The sequence below is a fragment of the Apis cerana genome, linkage group LG5 (genome assembly GCF_029169275.1).
Source record: "Apis cerana isolate GH-2021 linkage group LG5, AcerK_1.0, whole genome shotgun sequence".
Classification (NCBI taxonomy): domain Eukaryota; kingdom Metazoa; phylum Arthropoda; class Insecta; order Hymenoptera; family Apidae; genus Apis; species Apis cerana.
Window position 1 is genome coordinate 12,564,895 of NC_083856.1, and position 25,995 is coordinate 12,590,889.

General features: G+C 40.1%; 1 protein-coding gene and 1 long non-coding RNA gene across 2 annotated transcripts in view; one reads left to right on the plus strand and one right to left on the minus strand.

The window, feature by feature from the left end:
• Nucleotides 1–25,995, minus strand: part of LOC108003317 (division abnormally delayed protein) — an 84,836-nt gene that overhangs the window by 20,912 nt on the left and 37,929 nt on the right. Inside the window, exon 5 of the mRNA XM_017065483.3 lies at nucleotides 5,945–6,213. Within this exon, the coding sequence (XP_016920972.1) occupies nucleotides 5,945–6,213 (269 nt within the window). The remainder of the gene's footprint in view (nucleotides 1–5,944; nucleotides 6,214–25,995) is intronic.
• On the plus strand, nucleotides 12,614–13,886 carry LOC133666137 (uncharacterized). The gene is made up of 2 exons (XR_009829841.1): nucleotides 12,614–12,933; nucleotides 13,019–13,886. It is a non-coding gene; the product is annotated as an uncharacterized LOC133666137 (long non-coding RNA).

The following is a 25,995-nucleotide window of genomic DNA, read 5'->3' on the forward strand; positions in this document are numbered from 1 at the left end:
GTTCAAACCATGGTATTTGTCACATATACCAATCCAAAACGACGACGAACTGTATCTAACCTCGATGCGTAGCGTTAGACATAGAATTCTAACCTATACAATACAAAAATTCGTAACGATAGTTTAATTTATAAATAATAATAATAATTTCGTATTCGAATATACGAATAAGCTAGAGATTAATAAGCCAATTTCGAAAATATTTTAGTTTAAACGATTGACGCGATTTTATGAAAATGAAAATAATTTTTACGATTTCGAATATTTAAATGGTGTCAGGATTCCAGCAATGAATTATACATAAAGAGGAGAGAAACTTTTGTTATCGATCTACCGATTCAAAAATTAATACACATACGGTTTCGAATTGAATTTATTTTAGATCAGATACTTTACTATTACATTCGTTTGGAAAAAAATATTCACGAGCTTGAGCGAAAACACGTGAAAAATAAGGGATAAATTTTTCACTTTTCCTCCTTCACTTTTCTTCATTCTCGTTAATCTCTTAAATTGACCATGCTTTTCTTGGAAAATCGATACTTTAAAAGCTAAAAAACAGATATCCATTTATTCACAGTATTTCCCCCCACGTTGATCGGATTAAATAATAATTATCGGAAATTGCTGCTGCTCTCGGAATTTTATAAATATATACATCTATTAAATCACCATTCATTGCGCGTAATTTAACATTTCCTTCGAATTCGTTTAATATCGGCTTGTAAAAAAAAATTTCTGGGAAAAAAAAGAGAGAGAATCGCCGGTCGTTCCTTCGTAAATGATAAATAAAACGTCGAAGAATCTCGAGATAATCCTTGGATTTGTTAGAAGACGTTCAAAGACGGAAAGGAAGTCGTGCATCTTGTTCGATGCAAATGGACGGATCCGATCCGAAGACGCGATAGACACGGCAATGGAGCGACGACAATTATTATCTATAATCGCGGCGGTGGCGATTTGCATAAAAGAAAGAAGGCAGGTTGGCTCGATCGAAAGTCGGCTTGCCCCTATTAAATCGTTCGCTCGATTGAAAATAGAAGGAAAAAAAAAAAAACTCGCCGCGTCTCGAGAAAACCGGAGGCGGCAAGGACGCGTACATGTACAATTTTTTTTTAAATGGAAAACGTCGAGAAAGCGAGGATGAGTAACGGCGACCGCGATGAGAGAAAATCAATTTCGACCTTGAATTGAAATTCCCCGATCCGTAGAAATCCGTATTGCATTCGGGAAGTAAGACTTAATGATCCAAAGTATACATTTTCCTACGTAATTCTGCGTAATTGTACCCTTGAATAATTTCACCGTTGATCGTACCCCCCATTCTTCCAAGCGGTGCAAATTGCGCACGACAAATGGACCGCATTGCGGAGATACAGATTTGACGCATAATTCGTAGGTATAGAAAAAAAAAGGCCATCGATAAATACATGATAGTATGTAGGACGGCGGGCGGAAAACATGGCCAACAACAACGAGGTCGACGAAAGCGCGACGGAGCGATATGATGCGCTACGAAAATAGGAGACTCGATGGCTGCGGTTATTATGCATGCCAACGTGTCGGCATTAACTAATGTCGAAAGTATTCGAGGCGACCTTGGGACGACCCTTCACCTCGCGAAACGCAAAAAACGATCCGACCGAAATGCTCGTCCCGAGCGGAACGATTCCCAGAGGGAACGAACGAATAGGGGCACGGAAAGGAACGAGCGAGGCTAATGGTGTAATAACGGAGAAGTGCGCGCGCATAGCGTGGCACGGTCGCGAATTAAAGCTCGGCCAACGATCGCCTCGGTGTGCTTCGAATAATCGCGGGAATCGAAGGATGATCTCGTGGGTGGGGGAAGGACCGAAAGCGTGTCGTTGCAGTTTGCGGTATATCGAGAGAGAGAGAGAGAGAGAAAGAGAATTGGAGCAGTCTGTGAGACGCCAAGCCGCCAAAGAGTCTGGCAACCTCCTCCTCCTATTCGTCGTCGTCGCCTACTTTTCTCCGAGTTGCGTATAACTAGTACACGATGTTCGAACAATCTTTGTCTCATCTAGGATGAAACGTTGGCCGCGAACCTGGCCAAACGCCTCGGCTACGAGGTCACCGTGTCGCAACGTTCCCTCTGCTATTTTTCACCGCTTCCCTCCCTTCCTTCTCTGTTACGAACGTCTTCTCCATCGATTTTCGCGAGGGGGAGGAGGAAAGATCGTTCTCTCTTTTCACGGAAGGATCTTAATTAATGAAAGAGAACGCGAGAAATTAATTAAGATCGAGGAATAAGAAGGAAAAGAGAAACGTCTCGAAGATTAGGATATATTTAAGATGAATTTATAAAAATAGAATAAAAATTTAAATAACCATTATTAAAAGTTCTATCTTAACATAAATTAATTTACAAATATGGGATAATTTATTTTCAATCAAAAGTTATATGATGTTTAATAAAATGAATAGGGAAATTATGAAATCGAGGAGGTAATTCTAATTCTAGAGTTAATTCACCTTTTCTGGTTAAAAGATTAAGTTGAGTTTACGAATTGTCCAACTCGTGTTTTGTAACTCGTAGTGTACGCGTTGCCAAATTTCCTTCAAACGTATTCGTCACTACGAATAATTATATCGCGCAGTCGTACGCGCGATAGCTCGAATCGAAGGGGTACGCGTCATTGTAATTTTTAGTTACCGGTTTATATTTAGAATTCCAGCTCGATCCTTCGAAGCTTCGGTTTCCATCTCGCGATATTTCGTTACCGAGCGATAAAAGAGCGTGAGTCACCGAATTCCAAATGCCCTTCTTGTTTCGTAAACAATTAACCGCCGTGTCTCCGATGCTGCTCTCCGTACTGTAATAAAATATTTCTTCTCTCTCTCTCTCTCTCGTTTCGAATAAAAGGCATTCTCCTCTTTATCCAGCTTCTTAATTATAACCAAGTTTGTATACGTACGAGGAGATACGAGGTATAAGCGATAAACATTTCTCTTCGTTTATTTATCTTCGTCGTTCAACCGTTCTTTCTCGTTTTAGACAGTTGTCTGAAACTTTCCACGATGCTTGGTAAGGTGTAGCTAGATTTTCTTTTCTTACCGATTTTATCTTACCATCGGTCAATAACTATTTTGACTTTCGCAGCATTTAACTTTTCAATTTCAAAGATGCAACGTAGCAATGCGTGTTTCAAATTTCAACGTTGGCAATAATCCAAAAATGATAAAAAAAAAATGTTTGCGAGAATGCAATATATACGCAAAGGATACTTCTTAAAGCTATCTCATTTCTCTCGATGTTAAACAATTTTTCGTCGCGATAATTCTGAGGAATACGTTAGGAATATTATATTATCCTAACGTAATTTCATAAAAATGAAAATAATTTTTACGACTTTGAATATCCAAATATAGCACTATGTGCGCTTCTAGTACTACGTAACGTGTATACAAAAAGTCTGGGGTGGGGATAGAAGGTCCTAGCGAGACTTCTTTCCACGAGTGAACAGTAGAGGGAGCCAATATATAATTTTTACGATCGAGAGAAGCCGCGCTCACGAAATATAGTTATTTCAACGGAACGAAATTGTTGCCTGTTACGAAGAATAAAATTCCGAACGTAGATAACAACTGTTTTTTTAAACAGATCGAAGAACATGGAAAGATACGATTGATCGTCACTTGAAAGAAATGAAATTGAGAATCATAACAGAGAATCGTGATTAGCACAATTTTATAACAAGGACAGAATAATCGGATTACTTTCCATTTTCGCCCGTAACGAACATATAGATAATGTAATTTTAATTCACCGCGTATAATCCGATTCGATTCATTATTCGAAACGAATATCGAAGTTAATCAAGAGCGGACACGATATTATCGTCCACAGGACAATCGAGAGGTTTCGTTTCGTTCGCGAAACCGATCCTACGATTTCTGGGCTGAATCACGCGCGCGTGGTCACGAATAAGCGAGGAACTATTGAATAATTCATCGGAGGAGGGAAGTACGTCGAAAATTGTTAATATATCGCGATTTTACAACAACGCTTGCTGCATTCGTTAGGACATAAGCATAACGCGTATAATGACGATAATAATTTTTATCGCGATCCATTCGTATTCCGAAACGAATTCCTCCCCGATGATTTACGTTAATCGGTGCAAGAATATTTCGTTCTTCTTTTCCCCGATTATTACACGGTCACGGATTTGACGATTTTTTTTCTTTTTTTTCCATTCGCGTCACTTCCCACGGTTATTATTCCATCCTCGTCTCTCCTTTTCTCCCTCTCTTGCTCCACTAGGTCGCGTATTAATTGAAACGTTACGTCGAAAACGCGTTCTCTCGCCCCGTTGTTGTTATTGTTGTTGTTGTTGTTGTTGTTTTTGTTTCCTTTTGTTTCGTTAGCGCGTAACCTACGCCACGGGTTGGAAAGAGAGACAGGCGGAAAAGGAGAAAGAGAAAAAAGGAAAACGTTGCTGCTTCGCCGATGGTGAAATATATCGTGGCGAGCTTCTCTCACGCTTCTCCTCTCCGCGCTCGGTTGACAGCTTCCTGTTCCGAATTTGCACACGTTTGATATTCATGCTTGTCACTCGTGTGATATCCACGAAACCGTTATTCCTCTAAATGACTTTGACACGGTATATCAAAATTTCTTCTTTTTTCTCTCTCTCTCTCTTTTTCATACGAATATATTTCTATACAAAACGGGTTTCGAACACTCGCGGAAAAATTGCATGGAATTTAAATCGATACGCGACAAGTTGCGCCAAGATTGGTTCCATGATAACGAAGATAAAATCCGATATATTTCCAATACACGATCTTTCTTTTTCATTTTCTTTTTCTATTCATTTACATTCATCCCAGTCGCGCGACGAAGAAAAATTTCCTTACCTGTCCTAAATGGTTTAATAAACGAATGATGCAGGATAAAACGCGAAAAGTTAAGTTGGGAAACTTAATGGTTACCATACAAATTTCAATCCTCTCGTACGAAACGGCGGTTCGAATGAACGAAATTATTTTTGATACATGGAGATTTAATTTTCACCGATACTCATATAACATAAAAGTACAACTAAATACGTAAAAAAAAAATATATAATAATCATTTGAATCGAGTTCGACAAACTGGAGCTTAACGGAGATTAAGGAAAGAAATTATGGATATCCTCTGCAATCCTGTTCCATAAACTATAGTTTTGGGGCCCAAATTTAACGAAACAACGATAGAAAATTATAAAATGAAAAGAACACTCAAAATGAGTAAGAAATATTATCATATTAATAATCGAATATAAAAATAAACATCGAAGCAACCGCTTCGAGATGTTACGAAAAATTTCCAAAAATATTTCTCTAATCTCATATACCAATTCTTCCTCTAAATAATTTAAAAAGAGAATTTAAAATTTCAATGCATAATTTGAAAATTAATATTTTCCCTCGTCTTCCTTTCCACCCACCCATAACAGAGAATCAAGTTCGTATCCGAAACTGGGAGTGCAGGAAGAGAGAGCGAGAGCGAGCGAGTGTGGAAATCGAGAGTCCGGTCACGGGATGCAAATGCTTCGGACGGCTCTTTCCCCCTCTTCGCGGCTCATTTTTGCCGACGCGCCCCACCGAGCCGATTCTACCGCGGGCCTGAAACCGTACACCGGCGCTGCCGCCGATACGCCGGGAGGATCGAGTTGAACGGGGCGAAGGGGGGGGAAGCTGGCTATACGTGCTTGGAAAACGTTTCTCGCCGATGACTCGATCATCGAGCAACGCGTCGCCCTCCAAACCCTCTCTCTCTCCCTTTCCTTTTCCATTCAGATGACTCGAGAAAACCGAAGCGAAGGATCAGAGAGGGGATGCGAAGGGAAATTCTGGCGAGGAACGGTCGAAGATAAATTCGGAAGATCTTAGAAAAACTCGTTGAAAGGGAAAAAAGAGAGAAAAGAGCGCTACTCACTCCCCGACTCGTTCGCCGTTCCAGCACCGTTTGTCCGGATACTCCTCGCAGATCGTGTCGGCCAGGGTGCCGTAGAAGGTGCGAGACCTGACCACGCTGGCCAGGAAGTTGCCGAGCTGCACGTGCAACTGGGACGGCAAGGTCCGGCTGGGCGCAGCGGCAGCTGCGTGCGTCTCGATCGACGACGACGACTTCCCGGCTGCATCCGCGACGCTCCTCTCGCTCGACGACGACGGCTCCAGCTCCGAGCGGCCGCACACCTTCCTCACCTGAAACGTGATCGTCGCTAACGTCTTTATCCTCTCCCGCATTCTGTCCAATCTCACCTCCAGCGAATAAAAAACGGCCAAGCTTTGAGCGAGAAAAACCACGCGCGAGTGGAGTTATTTGGAGGAGGGGGAACGCCGTGGTTAATTGTAATATCAGGAAATATCGGGAGAGGGCAGCAAGCTTCGTCGAGACGCAACGGTTAAGTCGAGGAGAGAGAGTTGTAAAAAAGGAAAAGGAGAGTTGTAAAAAAGGAAAATTTTATTGTGCGAAGAAATGAGGAAAGAAAGCGGGAGAGAGAGAAGGTTTCACGCCCACGCGTGGCGGCGTCTTAATTACGAGGCCGAGCTTGTCGGATGGTTTTACGATTATGCCGGTTCGAGAAGCTCGAGAACCGCTTACTTCCTTTTATAGCCGGCGTTAAAAAGTAATTAGGACGGGAGTGTTGCGGGGGAGGCGAGCGTGGAGGGGGGAGGCGTGTCGGCAGATACGAACGATAACCTTAATGACGATCGTGTATGCAAACGTTCCTTGCGCAACTCGCACTGCGACTCGAGATAAACGCAACGGCCGCGTGGAAGTCGCCGCCTCGATAATTCGTCCCCAACGAAATTTCGGGAAACAAGGATCTCCGGGTGTACAAATTTTTCGAAGGGACGAGAGAAGTTAATTGCGGAAGGAGCTGACGGTTCCCTTTCGAAATTTTTCGACTGCTTTCAAGCAAAAAAATTGGAATAGAAAAGAATTAATTAATTCGATCGAAAGGATAAAATAGAGAAAAAGATATGCGGATATTTTTATTACTCGAGAACGATAAACTCTCAAACGAAATCTTTCATCTTCGTGCACGCAGTTTCCACGTTCAATCGCGTAAACGAAAGCAGTTTTTTGATCTTTGAAATCGTCGAACTTTCGATTCTCTACCGCGGATTAGATATATTTCGCGGTGGAGGAAGAAAGGAGGCGACTGTGCTCGTCACCCTTGACCCGGAATATAAATGGTAATCGTGCGCTCCGCTTATGCGCCGCGATTCAAATGAACGAGATTAGAAGATTGGAGGATTATCTCTTGATAAGCACGCATACCGAGGTAATAACGCAAGATAATGGGCCGCGTGGTCGCAGAACGACATCTCTGGCACGGAGAATGACGCGTGGGAGAAGAATCGTCTGCTGCTGGCAAATAGATAGATCTTTATAAATCTATCCGCGAAGAAAAATGGATTAAACGCGAGAACATCGTCCGCGTATGCGTGGAAATAATTATTTGCCATGTATGATAATTAATTATATTAAAATAAAACTCTTATGCGTTTTTAAACGCGTTTACAGATTAAACAAAATACGCGTATATGGGCAGAGAACCAATTCAATAGTTGAGAAATATTCCGTAAATTTTTTAAAAACCATTTAAATTTCAATTTGCTAATGGACGTAACTTAAATTTAAAGTTAAATGACTACTTTATTAGAAATTTACCCGATATAATGATTCATCGGTAATTTTTTTATATATTCCACCACCACTCTACTTTTATGTTACATATATTTTTTTAATGAAATAACAAATTAATACAACAAAAAGTATAATAATTTTGTCCAGCTCCTATTCGAATCACTATTGACGGCGGCTCATTCAGTGATAATCGCTACTGCCACGAAATCGAGACTTTCTCGTTACGTATTCGCGAGAATAAAAATACTCGAGCCAAATGTGATGAAGATAAATAAAAAAATATGGAATTATGAAAAGTTAACTCGCATAATAATCTCCTATCGATAATTCGTTCGTATTAGAAATTAATTCAAATTTTTCTCAAAAAACGAAGCTATATATACAAGAGGAATCATCCGTTTGCACTTGAAACTTTAAGCCTCGCCCTGTGCATTGAGGGTGGTCAGGATCGATAGGGTGGATCGATGTTACCGCGAAATCGCGCTGACGAACAGAGAGGAGTATCGATGTCGGCCGATAACGAGACGATGAACCGATCCCCCATTAACCGCGATACCGAAATCTTACCGTTCGACGGTAACGCGATATTTCTTACGTGTTGCGCGGCTGATTCGTCACCCGCCTCTTCCTCGCTTCCTTCCTTCTCCCGCCATCTCATCCCCTTGCTCTGTCTCGAGCCGGCGACCGCAGGTGAGTCATGGGTAAACGGTAATCGAAGTTGGTGTGAATTCGACTCCAACCGAGTAGTGGAGGTTCCAGGAAAACGAGATTTCGACGAAACGAGATACACAATCGGTTCTCGTTCGATGCTTTGATCAAATTTTTGATAATTCGATCGAAATCGTTAGTGAACCGATTTCGAAAAATGATTATTTATTAAATATTTGAATCGTATTTATAAAAATTGAATCGCTTATTCACCGTTACGCTAACAATTAGCCGAGCGATAAAAACGTGGAGAAAGATATAAATGGTACGAAGAACGTGAAAGGCTGAATAAAGGATATATATATATATATATATATATTCAATATTGAACGAAGGCTTTATGGGTTGTATAGAATCGAGGGAGACGAATATTCTGCGGATGTAGAAACATTCCACGTTGAATGGAAAGAAGAACCTTTTTCCAACTATCGAGGGTCAAATGCATTTGAATATTGCCTAGCTGAAAGTATACAGGAGAATCGAAGAGTCGCGAATCGCGAGATACGGAAAAAGACACGAAGGAATGCGGATTAATTTAGATGGAAACGCTTATTTTCACAAATTCAATCGATTAGCGCGTATAGACTAATTACAATTCGTAACGATAGTTTAATTTATAAGTATAATTTCGTATTAGGGTATACGAATAAGCTAAACACACTATAGATACTGTATTTTCGAAAATATTTCAATCTTGAATGATCATCCTAACTTTATAAATGAAAATAATTTTTACAATTTTAAATATTCGAATTATAGCTCTTCTACTACTGTATAGTACATAGTATTAGAATTGTCAACAAAACGTTTGAAGGACTCCTCTTGTTTCTATGCCGTACTGCGAGACGTTTTTCAGCAGCGAATAATATTGTTCATTGGTGGAAAGATATCTCGCGTCCTGATTGGTCAACGTGAAAGGAAACGCCTATTTTCACACGCATTTTTGTTTCTACCGTGGTGTTCGTCACATACACCAATTCAGAATAACGATTCGTATCTAAACCTCGATGCGCAGCGTAGGTATAGAATCCAGAGAATTCTAATACGATATAATACAAAAATTTATTTATTTCTCATCGATCACGATTCGTAACGATAGTTTAATTTATAAATATAATTTCATATATTTGAATAAACATGCTATAGTTTCGAAAATATTTTCAACTTCTAGTCTCGATTATCCTTATTTCATAAAAATGAAAATAATTTTTACGATAATTCTGAATAATCAAACTATGTAGCGTACGGTGTCAGGAGTGTCAATCTGACTGTAAACAATATCTTTAATTATTAGAATTTTATATTTTCGCAGGAATTCGAAGCGAAAACGAGTGTGAAACGTGCCTAAATGTTGGAATACCGTATCCTGGCGAGAGGGGACGATTGTAATTTTTCAATTCCTCCGACGTGAAATATATTTCCTTTCCTCTGCGCCTCGAAATATACGAGGATCGTTACTTCGTACAACTAGAATCTCACCTAGTCTAGGGGGCGCGATTCATCACGAGATTCGTCCTTTTCATTGGTGGAAAATAATAATTGCGGAAAATATACACATGAAAATCGCTCGAAAATCTTTTTCGAGTTATTACTGCGATAAACCGAAGGACTATCGACAATTATCAAATTTCGAATAATTTTCCACTTTTTTCCCCCTCGGTTCAAGGTTATTCGCCTCTCTCTGCAAAAGTTGGCGTTGTAATCGCGTAACGAGTTTAGTTCAGGCCAACTTTTATTCCCAACTTTTTTGAAAAAAGAACAAGAAAGTTATCTGACAATTAAATTTAATACCACGATATTTCGAAAATTATTGTTCAGATAGATCGTTCAATCATCGAAAAATTATCCCTCTTGTTCCCTGGAAAACGTACTCGAAAAATTCCCTCCCTCCAAGTGGAATTCGAAGGATTCGTAGCGTTGTGACAGGCACTGAGAAAAAACTGGTGCAAAGAGTGGAAGGCGTGTCCTCAAATACCGATGAACAAACCGCTCTGCCAGACAATATCGTGCGTCGTTCACACACGCGACACAACACGTCTCCTCTCCAGACACCTCCAATTGTATAATAATACGATTTGAAAGAAAAAAAGATAAATGATGCAACACGTATGGTGACAACTGTTCTCTATGTGTACCATGTATATTCTTCTTCGACTAATTTCGTCAGAATTGTAACAATTTCGTGTTTGCACAATTTTTTTCTCAAGATTAAAAATTGACTTATGGAAATTAAGAGTATCGTACTCGATATGGATTCGTTACGTCAACGGTTTCAAATTCGCGTTTCGATATATCGATCCAATATTGGACAAAAAATTGATTTACAAATCCGATAAATATCGATTCGTCGCTTTGGGATGATATCGAGAAAATTTATTAAATTAAAATTCAAAATATGACAAATGAAATAAAAATTTCGAAGAAGGGAAAATGGAAAGACGACACGAGGGAAGCTCGCGTGGACTGCTCGAATTCCTCGAGTGAACTGGATTAAAGCTGGAATTTGAGGGATCCCCGTCGCGGCATACCGGCCGTTTATTAAACGATACACCGTGTTTCACCTTCTTGGACGCGTCCAAGAACGCGAATGAAGAGACGAGTCTATTTACCTCGCCTCGTTTCGGGGCGAGGAGGGAATCGCTTCTTACACGTCGTGAGGAGATATTAAATTTTCACACTTTTAAAATAATTTTCTCTTTTCCTCGCGCCGATAAAAATACCGATTCGGAAAAGATAGTTGCATATTTGTCACGTGATATCGTACTTAGAAGGGAGGAGCAACAAGTTGGGTTAACGAGTAAGAAAAGTTGTCATGGAATATTTACAAGGTCACCTTGATCGATGGAAAATATCTCGAGTGAAATAAAGCGATGCGAATAATTTTCGTGGGCAAGAAAATGTTAGATCGAGGCTTTTGAAAAACATTTAATCGTCTCCAAAGATTCGAGTTAATTCTGTTATCGGGACCGAGTTTCGTCCGCGTATCGTAATGGAATGTAAATGTAACGCAGTAAAACTCGAGGTTTAGATACACTCCTCGAGCTGCACACGAAGCTAATGCCGTTGTTGCCCCGTTCCTCCAATCCCACTTTAAGCCTACTTTATTTTCACGGCCCGACGTGGGAGTCAGTCTCGGAATAACGCACGGAAACCTAGGACTAATTCGGTTTTCGTACGCGAGATCTTCGCCAGATGCGAGAGATTAAACGAAAATCGAAAACGATAGAAAATAGACTTTTCTCTATTCGCGAATGATTTCGAAAATAATGGGTGAAAATAAGTTGTTAGAACGATACATAGAACGTGCGATGCATAATTCATAAATAACCCTATTACCGATCGTATGGAAATTTAAATATCGTATCATGTTGATAACTCGTTAAAGCGAACAATGTGAATGGAATATTATACGCGGAGAAGAATACATGGGGAAAATGATTGTCCGCTCGTTAAAGCGGTCGCGAAATGACGATTGTTTGTTCTCTCGATACGGAGAATATATCGTTTATCCGTTTCATTCATGAGTTTGGAAAGACTATAATTAACCGGAGAGTCAAATTTATTAAGATGACGAGGGATAATAACGCGGAGGCGGCAGTGTTGGCTCGTTCGTCTTCGACGCGTGATTAATCCGCGTGGAAAGAGCTTTGCGTGGAAATGGATGAACCGTAAACGAGTTAATCTGGAACGAATCTCGTTCAAAGGCGAGTTTCAAATTCTCCTTTCTCTCCCTCTCCTCCCTTATAATAAACCTCATATTTAAAAATTAGTCTCGGTTAATCGTTTGTCTTGCGTGATCTCCAAAATTCTCTTCGTTTCGATCTACGAATCATCATCGAATGATGGAAAAAATCGATCGAACTTTATAGAAACGATGTATTTCGTCAACCACGCCGACGAATATCTACCTACCGTTCTGTGTTATATGATCAACGAACCTCTCTCTCTCTCTCTCTATCCTTCTATAGTTCAATTTATACTGGATTCGCAATAATTTATAACGCTTTTGTTAAACATGGTATTCCGACTGATGAACGGCCATCAATCTATCACGCCGCGCATCGTACGATAAAACGTGTCACGGTCGTAACAACGCAAGCAAATATTCGTTTGTCTCTTGTTTCTATTTTTCACTCGTTCGAACGGAAAGCTTTTCGTTGAAAGCGACAGACGGAGCGCGTGAGGCGCGATACGAAACCACGTGACGAGCGAGTCGTCGAAATTCGACAAGGAGGGCGCGGGTGTTCTGTTCCAACACGAAATTAATTTGTCCGTTTTAGCGCCGGGCGTAGTCGAAAGCCTCGTTTATCAACGTAACATTGTTTAAACCTGTTTGATTTGTGCGGGTACAAAACGAGGCCGGCCTCCTTGGAGGGATTTGATTAAATGCTGCACAAAAGCATTACCTAAGCAAGAACGGATTGTCGCCATTCGCGGAGTGCACTGTGCAACACGGTAATCCAGTTAAGATTTTCTATACGTTCGTGGCGCAACTCGTGTATCCATCCAATGATCGTCGATTCCCGATCAAGTACCTTTTTGCACGCGAGCTGTGACGAGTAGGTGACACAACAAAGTTGCATTCTTTTCTTTTTTAACGCGAAATACAACATTACTTATATATCGAATTTTCGCGTTTCGAAGAGTCCGACGAGATTCTAAAGAAGAAAGCGTCTCGACTGGATAAAGAACGAAATGCGAGAGAAACGAGCGACAGGCCGATTACGAGTTCAAAGTTCAGCCAATTTAACCAAGTTGACGTCACGGACACTCGTCCACCACAGTTGGCACACGTTTCGCCTCGAGGCAAACGAAACGAGCGGGAAAAATATTAAACGGGAATACGCGTTTTCGGTCGAGCCGATACTCTCCATTAACCCTTCGAATAACCAACAATTGTGGTTAATTTACGCCTCTTTCTCTCAATCTCTCATCATCGAAACATTAAAATAACGAAACGCGAGTTTCATCCCCCGAGTTTTACTCGTAAATTCATCATCTTCCCCGTTACTTATTCAGTTAATGAATTCGATTAAAAACTCGACGAATTAGATTGAACAAGAACGAAAAGTGAGAATCGCGTATAATGTTCGGGGAGAATTACGCACAACCGTGAAACTTGAACCGATCGTCGAGGCGCTCGAGCAACTAATTTAATACTTATTCTCAACGCGGAGAGAAGGAAGAAAAGGAATTTCGCCGAGAATTCGCGAAAAGGGGTGTGTTTATTACGGTCTGGGGACGGCCCTTTATAAACAACGTAGTTATGCGCGTTAAGATACGAATGGTGGCTACGTGATAACCTTGTAGCGGAAAAGGGGGATAAAAGCAGGGGAGAGAAAATGATGTAACGGAACGATGAAAAGCGAAAGTATTTCGTACGTTGCATCGAGTTTCAGAATATAAAATAAGAAAAGAATATTAAAGATATCGTTCGATATTTGTATCGATAATCATTCGTCTTCAAATTCAATCGATTTAAATAAAACAGTGAGATTATTCTTCAAATTCATATTCCTATTCCATATTTTATTATTCAATCGAAAATATTCGTGTTAAATTCCTTATTTCCAATCGATGTTAATTCTCCTCTCGTCCCTAACGAGGAAGTTGCAAGTTGGAAAACGTAAAAGGTTAGATTCGATCGAGATCTAGAGGGGCAAATCTGGAAAGTATGCGGCTGACGAGAGGGGAGAGAGACTTAAACGGGTAAATGAAGTTGGAGACGGTCGCCTCGACCTCGTCGAGGCCCAGTCGCGGAGGCGAAGCGGGAGCCGGTTAAGGCGGGCATTGTCGGCCCCGCAAAATACCTGGGAATCGATAGCGAGTTCGAGTTCGATCCTCGAGCACGGTCGGCGAGTCAAAGCGGGTTGCAGCGGCGAACGATGCGTGGAATGCAATGGGCGCGCCGCGGGGTGCTCTTCTCTCTCCTCCGCCCCTCCCCTCTTATCTCCCCACCTCTTCCCCCTCCACTCTCACTCCCTACCCGCCTCTTCTTTCTTCCTTCCTCCTTTGTCGTCATCGTTGTTCTTCCTTTCTTTCTCTCTCTCTCTCGTTCCTGTCTCTACGATACAACACGTGGTTTCCGCGAAACTTGGCTAAACTTTTCCGTCCGATTTTTCTTTTAATTTCTCTTTTAATTCATCGACGTGTAATTTTTTTTTTTATCTAAATTGAAATTATTCTCTTAATATATTGTACTTTATTTCGTTCGACGATTATTAGTATAAGTTAAGGTATCTCTCAATGGAAAAAAAAAAAGGAACGAATAATTTTATCATTATTCGTTGCGCTTCGAAAAAATAAATGAAATAAATTTTATTTCGAACACGTTTCTGTCCGAATTGAGATTGAATGGGAACAATGATGACTCGTCTTAAAAGATTCTCATCGATGAGTCGCAGTTTTGGTGACGGAACATAAACAAATAAATGTGACCAATAATCAATGAATTTATTTATATTTAAAGTTTCTCGATCGCAAGGTATTCGTCGAATTGCATGCTTTTACTCGAACTTCGTTGATTTTGAATTTTTTAAAATCTAGAGAAAAATAAGTAACGCTGTTATTGGAATTAAAAAATGCAATTCAATTTTACATGCGATTACACAGATATATCGGCATTTTATTTTTATTATAACTTTCACTCGAATTAACTTATTTATTTTATCGATGCAAAAAAAATGTATTTCTCGACATTAAAATTTAATAATTTCACTTTGACTTTCCACGTGTACGTTACCTGTTTACAATTTGTTTAAATACATATTTATATTTTATCAGTGAAAATTTAATAATTAAAATTACTTCGATAAGTTACTTCAATAATTTATCGTTCAAACCGTAATAATACGAGTAAATGTTATTCGAGTTATTTTTAATAAGTGAAAAAAATTGCTTAAAGTTAACTTCATTCGAAATTTTTAACCAACATAATTTTCCAATGTCCTCAGCCTCTTAACGATGACAAACTTGTCCCTGCTGCTCTATCCAACCGAAGTAAAATTTTCGAGTTAATCGCGAGTCGAAATAAGTTTACGAAATTGGAACGAAACGCGGATGGATGGCGAGTGGACAAATGAAAAAAATTATACGAGCGAGCGCGGCGAGTTGGCAACTGTACAACGAGTATAGTTTCTGCTCCCGAGAGGACAGCGAAGGATCGAATTCGAGCGAGCAGAATCCCTCTGAATCGATCGAACCGCTTCGCCTCGTTTCCCTCGCTATATTTCACCGGCGAACCTTTTGCTCGATGCACGTTGTTGGTGCGTTGAACTCTGGTAATCGATTCTTAGAATACTTTCCACCATCGTGTTCTAAGAGATAGTAGACACCCCGCACGCGTTTACGATGAAAATTCGAGAGATAACCGGAGAGACGAGATCGAGTCCTCTTTGATTTAGAGCTTTCGTAATTCCTTTGCTAATTTCGTTCCATTTAAACGGCCGATTTCAAACGCGTCCCTCTCCACGGAATAAGACGATAAGTCGATTACGTAGCACTCGTTCAACAATGATCGATTCGAACCACCTTTAAACTTTGTTCGCGGGTTATTCTTCTCCCGTCTTTCATTCCTCCTCCACGAGAGAACGGTTCGAGAATCGATTGAAAATCCACTCTGGAGAATAACTCGAGTCGAGCACGGTGAAGCAGTTGGAAATCGATTCTTATTTTTTTTTTTTTCTCCCTCGACGGAGAGTGCTAAACCCTCTTTTTCAAAGAACCAGGCAACCAACAGGTTTGACCTTTTTTATTTTTTTGCCGTACACATCCTAGTAAAAGAGTCAAAAGCCGCCATTTATTCACAAATGGATCCGATCTGGATGATCGATCGAAAAAGATTTATTCGGTGGTTGCTAAGCCGATCGTTTGGTTCGAATTACATCGTCGATAGAATTGACGCGCAACGAGACTCCTAGAGATGCGATAACTTAGCGAGGTTGAAATCGAAGCAAAACGATTAAACGGGCAGGTATCGTATTATTTCTACAACGCGTGAGCGAAATTGGGGATGAGAGTATTCGTATCTAGTAAAAAAAAAAAAAAAAAAGTATAAAATTTTTATGGTCAATTAACAAATGACTCATGGTTAACCTCGACTCGAATAGTAGCAATAGAAGGGTTATTCCAACGGTTAAAGTGGATAAACTCCAGGACAATTAAGCGTGCGATATCGTATTCTGGTACCATGAGCCTTCAATTAGCGAGGAGACGTACTGCGGCCAATGATTCGCGAGACAACGAGTACCATTTTATTAAAATTCCATTGACCGATATATCGGACTGTCCATTGACTATCCGTCGTTGTATCGTTGCTAATTTTTCGAAGGAAATTGATCGAGCGCATAAATTGCCAATATTCCAACTATTTCCAAGAATTAAACGCGTATATCATATCCGTCATTAAAATATCCCATATTTTCCGTATACAATGATCAAAATAATTTTTCGAAGATTCGAATTTTCTTAAACCGGGCCTGTATAAAAAGTTTCACGTTTCAACGCGATCGTTGTATACCCGAGATTTCGAATTGCTCGAATCGAAAGAATACGCGCATAGATATACATATTTTGCTAGAACGTGACTAACACCCTAACGAGACGTTAAGAACTCGCGGTCGAGGTGTAAAGAGTAGAAACGATGCAAACACGGGGCGAAAAAAGAAGAAAGAAAGAAAGAAAGAAAGAAGAAGAAGAAGAAGAAGAAGCGGTAAGAAATGGTTCCGGCGCAAGTGCGTCGTCGTCCGTCGATTGGCTGGAAAAATCGTGGTCGCCGATGTGTCCGCAGTCACATGGCAACAGGCAATCTCCACGCTTGCCATTCTCCCACCTTTCGCCAACCCTCTCTCCCATTCAGCTATTCTATATTCCATCCTGGTTCCTCTCGACTCGACCGACCGACAAAACGGACGAGGATGGAACGCTCTGTCGGGCCCGCATCCAGACGAGGATGCGAGGGAGCGAGACCTCTCCTCTTCGGCGGTGGGAGAAAGAGAAAAAAGATCGTGGACTTTCGTGAGAACGCAAGAAAGAGGAACGATAAAGACAAGGAGAGAGGGAACAGTTAGATGCGTGCGAGCTTCCTTCGGATATAACAGGTTCGTTCCAGCTCCCTTTTTAAGGAACACCATTTGCGTCTTCTTTGCACTGTTGCGCGAAACTTGCGTCTCTCCCTTTCTTTCTCCTTTCCTCTGCACGCGTACCGCTTCCACGCGGGTATTTATTCGATCGTCGCATTCGAACAAAATTCGCCGTCTTCCTTTTTCCAGTCCAAGGAGAATCCCTTCGGTGGTGGGGGGACGACATCCGCAAGAACCGCACTCGCTTCTCCTCTCTCACTCCCTCTCTTTCTCTCTCTTTTTCTTCCTTCGTTCGACTTTCGCGTGCCAACGGCCAACTCCGTGCCGCGTGTGTGTCCTCCGCTCATCGAGACTTACGAATTTTAAAATATCTTTCGAATTCCAACTGCTTGTAACAGCCGCAAGTTATCGAATCGTGCTGATTTTTTTCACATATCCCTCACAGAATCGTCATATCCCATATCGATTGAAAAGACCAATCCTCGATTATTTATCCAAGAAGAACTTTTGCCTGTGACGACTGACCGATTTCGACCGTTTGACGCGCTTGGATTCTCGGTCGTGTTTCGAGATAACCGATCGCGATACCAACGATGCGTAACTACTTGGGTTCCAAGTAAGTTCTTATAGAGAAGACAAGTTGTTTTCTCTTCTTTTTTTCAAGAATTGTATAGATGGCGCGATGGTTGCGATTCTCGTTACACGCATGCGCTGCAACCACGTGTGACGTGAAATTATATCATTACGAATTATCATGATCGGCGAATCTTGACCTATCTTTGATCCACGATAATATTTCAATCTAGGAATGGAAATGATTTGTATACAACGTATTATTTCGTGTGCGATTTTATAAACGTGTGGAAAAGATGGTCAAAGTATTTTCGATCGGAACAAGGATATAATTCTTGGATCGATCTTCTAATTTATCCCATACAAAGTAATTCGTCTGTAAAGCAGATAATATCGAATGGCCTGAATGGTGTGAAATTAAATATATTTTTCGAGTATAAAAATCGTGTAAATAACATCCAAGTGCTAAAATTTCATACAAGAGGAAATATCGATTTCCAAATATTTTAAATGCGAGTGTCGTTTAAAAAAAGAGAAGGAGAGGGGGGATGAATAAATTGCAGCGAGATTAATAGAAATCTCGTTTGTTTCGACGTTGGCAAGTATAAATTTAGCGTTTAAAGGGGCTTGCGCAACAGCATTAGCGTTATTACAACGTCGATTTACGAAATTCAAGATTGATGATTTTTGATCGGGGAAGAAATATCGCGTTTTAAAGGAAACTTTGCTCGAACGAAACTAACCTATTCCTTGGCGCAAATAGGAAAATGTAAAGAGAGAAAAAAACGTGTCTCGCACAAAATCCAAAGCGAACGAGGAGATTACCCTTGTTACGCGATTCACAAAACCAAAGTCAGTTTTTATCCGATTTTATTTAACAATTTCATCCAACAATCCAACAGTTTGAAATAAAATTCATTCCTTAAGGATCAAAAGCTTTGCCCTCCCCTCCCCCCTCCTTTCAATCATCCAACTCTCGATGATCGAATCCTCCTCCCTATTACACTATTTGCCCTCCAAACTCCATTTATTCTATTCGAATTAATCAAATTTCGGTGTACAATGCAAAGTTCCACAATTTCTCGTGATAAGAATAATCTATTTTTAAACAAGTGGATTCGATCGATCGTAGTTTCACTTTGAAACGCCTGGAAAGATAAAAGGGATAGATCGACTCGTAGATCTAAAAAAAAAAAAAAAAAAAAAATTACAGGGAGAAAAAGAAGTATTTGATACGCATCGAGTTAAAAAGTTGCGAGTTAAAGTACAAAACTTGAAGTCGCGTAATCCGATAGCAGAAGGGAGTATTATATCGCGATATGCACAGGTACATCGTATACCTCCGTGTTATTAAACGTTATCATACGTCATCGTTACACGGATTTTAATCACGCTATACACGTTTTACTTACGTTTCACCGCAACTCGAAGGCAAGTCTAACGAGCAATTGTACGTACATCGCGATAAATTGCACCGCGCGCATGGAGAGGCATCTACCGATTTCTCGAATAACGAATTAAGCGGAATCGTTTCGGGGAGCAACTTTATTCGCTGACGTCGATTCCCGCGTGCCTATCGATCGATACACCGAGCCCGTTGGAATTAGATATGCGCTTTGAATTTAGAATATGCGATACGTATCCGTATATCAAATGGTCCCGAGATGTTTGTCAAATTGTTCCGTCCAGAATGTACGTGTAAGAGAATTTATCAATTTTCCAATTGGCAGAACACGCTCCTCCCTCGGCTAGAAAATTATTCACGCTTTAAACGTATCATCAGATATGTTCTTTCTTCAAAGTCCTTCTTCGAAGTTGTTCAACTTCTCTCGCAACATAATTGATCTTCTTTGAGTTCTAAATCAGGGGAAAATTGTATAAATCGTGTCGCGTTTGCTCGAATTTTCCAGTTTGGGAAAAATAAACAAAGAAAATATTTTAGCTTCCGAACGTTTATGGATACGACGAAGAAAGATACGATAGGAAAAAAAAAAAATGTTAGTGATTTTTCTTACGCGAGTTTACAGGTGAGAAGCAAAAAAGTTTGGCCATTCGTCGAAAAACAACCGTGTTTGCCACATGTTTTAAGGCGAATGGAAATTTTACGATCGCGCGAAATACGGGGTTTCATACTCCGTTTCACCTGTAAGCTCCTTTTTACGCCAGGACTTGCTCTATCCTCCAGCTTTCCTCGGTCCCTTTTCCTCATCTCGTTCTATTTACATTTTATTAAATCGTAACTCTGCTCCCTTTTTCTCCCGTTTTCAAATTCGAGAAACTCGCATCAACCCGCGCCGCGAGCTTGGTAAACGCTTTTTTGTTCGCGACACAGTACATCACGTGACGTATACAGGTTGCTCACGGTGTGAAAGTATTCGAACGTTATTTCACGCAGGAAATTCGGCCAACTCTGACTTCAACCGAAAGTGATGGATCACAACGTAGATTTTTCGATTCCACACGAGGATTTCACGAAACTACATTTGGAAAAATAAACGAAAATTCATCGAGATTTCACTTCCTTTGGAATCGCTTCTCTCATTCGAAAAAACTTCACGCGAGGCAGGTGGCGCTCTTCGACCAACATCCCCGCGATCTCGCGAGAGAAAAAGAAAACAGCGGTAGATTTGTCTTCGCAACGCAATTATTCGAAGTAGGCACCGAAAATACCGATAGAGGAATGGGTCATTGATTCCTCGGCCGGCATCGTGCCAGTGTATACTTGTTCTTGTTCCACGGGTTGCTCCGTTCGCCTCTCTTCCGTCTCGTCTTCCTTCTTTTTTTTTCCCTCCTCCCCTCGTCACGTCTCTCCACGCATCGTTGTTCGTGGGTCGTGGATGCCGGATGATTATATCGACCGCGTAGGAGGCTGGAGCGAAGCCAGCAAAGTCGCGGCTAACTTCGCTATACGTCGAAACACGACCTCGACCAAAAAATATTTATTACTCGGTAGGGGAGTCTTCCCCTGATACCGTTTTCACCGGAGCCACGCCAAATTTTCCCTATCGCCCCGGGTAATAAGTCCCGCGTGGATTTTCCTTTGCCTCTCGTTCCTTCTTCGCGAAAAATTACGAATAATTCTTTATTCCTTCCCACGGTATTTCTCTCGAAAAAAGTGCTCTCGAATCGATGGATCAACACATCCTGGATATATATATACATACTCGTTAAATTTATTTTAACAATTTGCGAAGTAAAATATTTTTTATTTGAATAATCTTTAATTTTAAAGTATAATTGGATCATCCCACGAATCTCTATCGTCGAAACACCGAAAGAAATTAAGGAACAAGTTGTGAATAATATTTTTACGTGTAGGAAAAAAATCATTCGGTTGCTTGATTTTCCACAAAATTTCTTTCTCGAAATATTTCATTCCATTTTTTTAAAATAAATTATCTAATTGTTTCCTGTTTGAACGGTTACAATTTAGCTCTAATTCGTGCAAAAACGACGGAATACAAAAATGTTTCGAAGCTAATTATAACAATTATCACGTGTAACATTCGAAAGTAAAATCTCGAATGTAAAAGCATCCGACTAGTTTCACGCTCAAGTGGACACGTGTCTTTAAAAGTTTCTTCCAAGGATCGAGCGCAATACGAAAATATATTAAACTTTGATCGTTATCTCGGGATAATTCGAATCGTTTCTATCTTTTAGCGAGTAGATGCTCGTGGAAAAAGGAAAATTGTAACGAAATTAGATAGCTTCCCGATGAAAGGACGCGAGCAGTTCCGTTAAGACGTCGCTCGGCGAAGTCAAGAGTGGGAGGGGGGAGAGGAGGAAAGGCCAAGGGAATCGAGACTTCCTTTTTACAGCGGCGACTCGAACCACCTCGCATCGACGTTTGCCAAGGGAGCACTGGTTATGACGCGTGTCATCGGTGCACTGAAAACCGAGAACAGAGAGAGTCTGGACACTTTGCCAGAAGTGCAGATTGTGCCACGTGGCGTCGATAAATTGTTCGATTCTGTTAATTACGAATTGTAATACATATACTTAAATTTGGTATTTCGCGACGGAAGAGGTTCACATATTTCTTTTTGAAAAGATATACAGGTTGAAAAACTTGGTTAAAAGAAAATATACAATTTCAAAAAAAGTTAAAGAAAATAGAGCGAAAAGTTGGTTCAAATTTCGTAGAAAGAATAATTGGAGCAGAAATTACGCGTTGAAAAGGGTAAGTTGAAATCGTCGCTTCTTGAAAAACGGATAAAAGGAAATCTAGATCCTGGCTTAGTAATTTATAACGAATTTCCTTTCCTTTCCTCTGAAAACAATGAACAACAAAGAATTGTTTTACGGGAAGAAACTGTTTTAATCACTATTTCCATATCTCGTTCTTCGCAAGTTTGATCATAAATTTTTACCCCTTTCTCGCCGAAGAGTTAAACTCTAATTAAAATTTTAAGCTTTACGTTACGTTCGCAAACACGTGTATTCGCGACACAAATGCAGCCGCCCGAGGCGAGTAAACAACATTCTCGATCGAATTATATTTTCCCCGAAGCCCTGTGTCGTATCATTAGAACCACGAATACACGAATATCGTTAAATCGTTATTGGACAATCCGTACGAAAATAGATTAATCGCGATTAAGTTATACAGGCCCGTGTGTCTGTCGAACGAACCGCGCCGTTAAAACGAATCGTCAACTCCTAAAGGAGAGCCGTTCGCCAGTTTATCCGCGCCATCTACCGCCCGACTGAGCCTCGCAGCGCACACGATTATCCGCGATAGTTGGGACACAAGGCAGACCGTATTACGTTTCACGTTTAATTAACCAATTGAGTTGGTACACCATGTAAATACCCGCCACGCGAATTAAGCAATAATCTCTCCCCTATCGAGTTTCGATTAATTAATAACGAATAACGTTTCAAATGAGAGAATCGCCCTTCAAAAACGAAACATCGCGATATCCACGCGTTCACGCGTTCCGAAAATTACACGAATCTGCGCCGCTGGCCAACGATTGAAACATACGTTCGAAATATACGTTCCATAATAGAAAGTGTGCACGAGAAGGACGGTGTTGTTCTATGTGAATATAAATACAAGAGTTTTCTTACGAATATGATTCGTAATAAAAAGAAGATTCTTTGTATTAAAATGTATATGCATTCGAGCATACGGAGATGTTCGCTCGTTTCTCGCATCGCGTTTATATTTCGCCCGTATTAAATTCGGTCGAAAAGAGGGCGAGAGTTAAAATTACCCATCATCACTCGCGTACCTAGAGAGTATATACGTGTATACTACGTACTTGAATACGGACGAATCACGGTTGGAAACAGTTTCTAGGTTTATAGTAGGGGAATCGTTTAATTATAATTTCGTTATTTAAACGCGACATATTTCTTTATCGACGAATTAATGACCCGTAAAAGGTCTTTCCCGATGAAATTATCCCGGAGAAGAACCAGACTTTCGTCCTTCTCTCCTCGTGATCGTTCCATCGAACGACACTCGAGGGATGTTCTAGATGAATAAGTTCTTCGAATAGGCGCATTTTCATATTAAAGTAGCTTGCTCTAAGATCTCGAAAGGAATGAGATATCATATACGATATTGTATTTTGCCGATTTGAAAATAAATTTAATTTTTAGTTCTTAGCATACGTATAATACTTTATCGAATCGTTCCATGCTTTTTATTTAGAATATCGTATATATATCGAAAATATTTTTGAATATTGTATACGAAGAAATAATCTATTATTACTTTTTTCTGAATAATATTATTGGATAAAATTTAATTTCGCAAAAAGATGAGGTCGACGGATACTTTGACGAAGAAATTGTAAATTAGTAATGGGTTGACAATGTTCTTGTCGAAAAAATGAGAAATAAAATTCTTTTTTCATTTTTTCTTCAGGGGATTCCAAAAATGTTGGAACAACTGAAGATTCCTGAGGTAATTTCAACCAACATTTTCCTTTGCAAAAACTTTCGTCGGCTTTGTTAACGAGTTATTAACGTAGTAGCGTGTAAAAGTATAGTAGCGTTGGCTACGAGCCGTCCACGAGCACGAACAAATCCAAACAATACACATCGTGGAAAATGTGCGAATACGGATATTTTATTGATAAAGAATTATATCCACGCTCCATAATTTTTTTAACAAATTTTCGCGGCGAAAATTTTTATAAAGAAAAATATTGTTACACCCTGTATACGATTCTATAAATAGGAAAAGGGCGTACGAATTCGTGAGACGATTTAATAAAATGTGATACTACGAAAACGAATAGAATAAAATTTTTCTCGCTCGAAACATGATTAAACTTGATATTTAATTATGTATGTTAAGCACGAACAAAAGTTCGACTGTATCTTACGCTCGTCCGTAGAATATTCCCGTAACGCGCTAATTATTTTGTACAGTACATAGAGAGAGAAAAAGGGATTGAAACGAAGCACTTTGCGATATTGCCCCATTTATACAGCGAATAAAAGAGAACGAAGGTTGAAACGGGGAGAAGGGGGAGTGTCCGAGTTATGAATACAACGAGCGAATAATACGTACTTAAAAAATTTTAGATCTCGAAAAATGATAAATTTATATTATTACCGAATTATAAATTTTACCTACACGTTGTTCCATTTCTTCTTTTTTTTCTTTCGTTTTCGCAGAAATAACATTGAAAACGTACTATTATCGTGTAATCGACAATAAAAAAAAAAATTATCCATAATCCAGTTGATCGCATCAGAAATGAATTTACAAGGTTAAATAACATTTATCTGACGTCGGATTAACGGAAGTCGGCCAAAAAGTCCGGAATACTTGAGAGCTGACGTTGTATTCGACGTAACTAAACTCGAGGAGCACTTCGCGCACGCTTATGAATATTCCGGATCTTGTCTCCGCAGGGAAATACAAATGTTTGCCAATGTTCCATACCATTTCACTCGGTATATTCTCTCCGTATTCGTAATTAATAACTCTAATTCACGCGTTGAAAATTGACTTTTCATTAAAAGCTTCGATCCGTGACATCGACACGATTTGTAAAAATTACCGGGAGTTGGCGCTGCATTCGTTCGACGTAAATTCAAGGAGCATTCGTCCAGTTCGCGCACACCTATGAATATTCCGAGTCTTGTCCAAAAGTCTTTGCAGAAAAATACAAACGTTTGCCAATGTTTCGTACCATTTCGCTTGGTATACTCTTTCCGTACTCGTTCGTAATTAATAACTCTGATTCACGCGTTGAAAATTGACTTTTCATTAAAAGCTTCGATCCGTGACATCGACACGATTTGTAAAAATTACCGGGAGTTGGCGCTGCATTCGTTCGACGCAAATTCAAGGAGCATTCGTCCAGTTCGCGCACGCCTATGAATGTTCCGAGTCTTGTCCAAAAGTCTCTGCAGAAAAATACAAACGTTTGCCAATGTTCCATACCATTTCACTCGATATATTCGTTCGTAATTAATAACTCTGATTCACGCGTTGAAAATTGACTTTTCATTAAAAGCTTCGATCCGTGACATCGACACGATTTATAAGGTTAAACTTATCTATTTTTATTTTTCGATTATTTATACTCGTAAAATTCTACGTACGTATTATATCGTTATTGTCCCTTCTCTAACTCGTTGGATCGTTGATCACGATGGCCTAAACGGAAAATCGAATCACGAAAAAATCCTTCCATTATTGAAACAATTGTAGATGACACGTGACAAATCTCTCTCGATAAGAGACATCCAGTTTGATGAATAGAAAACGGTGAAGATTCAAAAGTTTTAAGGTTCAAAAATTCAAGAGAACAAAACTAGTTTAGTCCCGGCAGAATCCTCGCGAATATTCTTTTTCCGTGCACGTATGACGACGACATGACGCGTTCATCCACCAAATTGAATTCGAGCATCTAGTGAAACGTCGACGCGGTAGGTGACACCGTGCCAGAGCCATGGACAAAAAAGACAGTTTTCGTGACGACCGATCGACCGTGA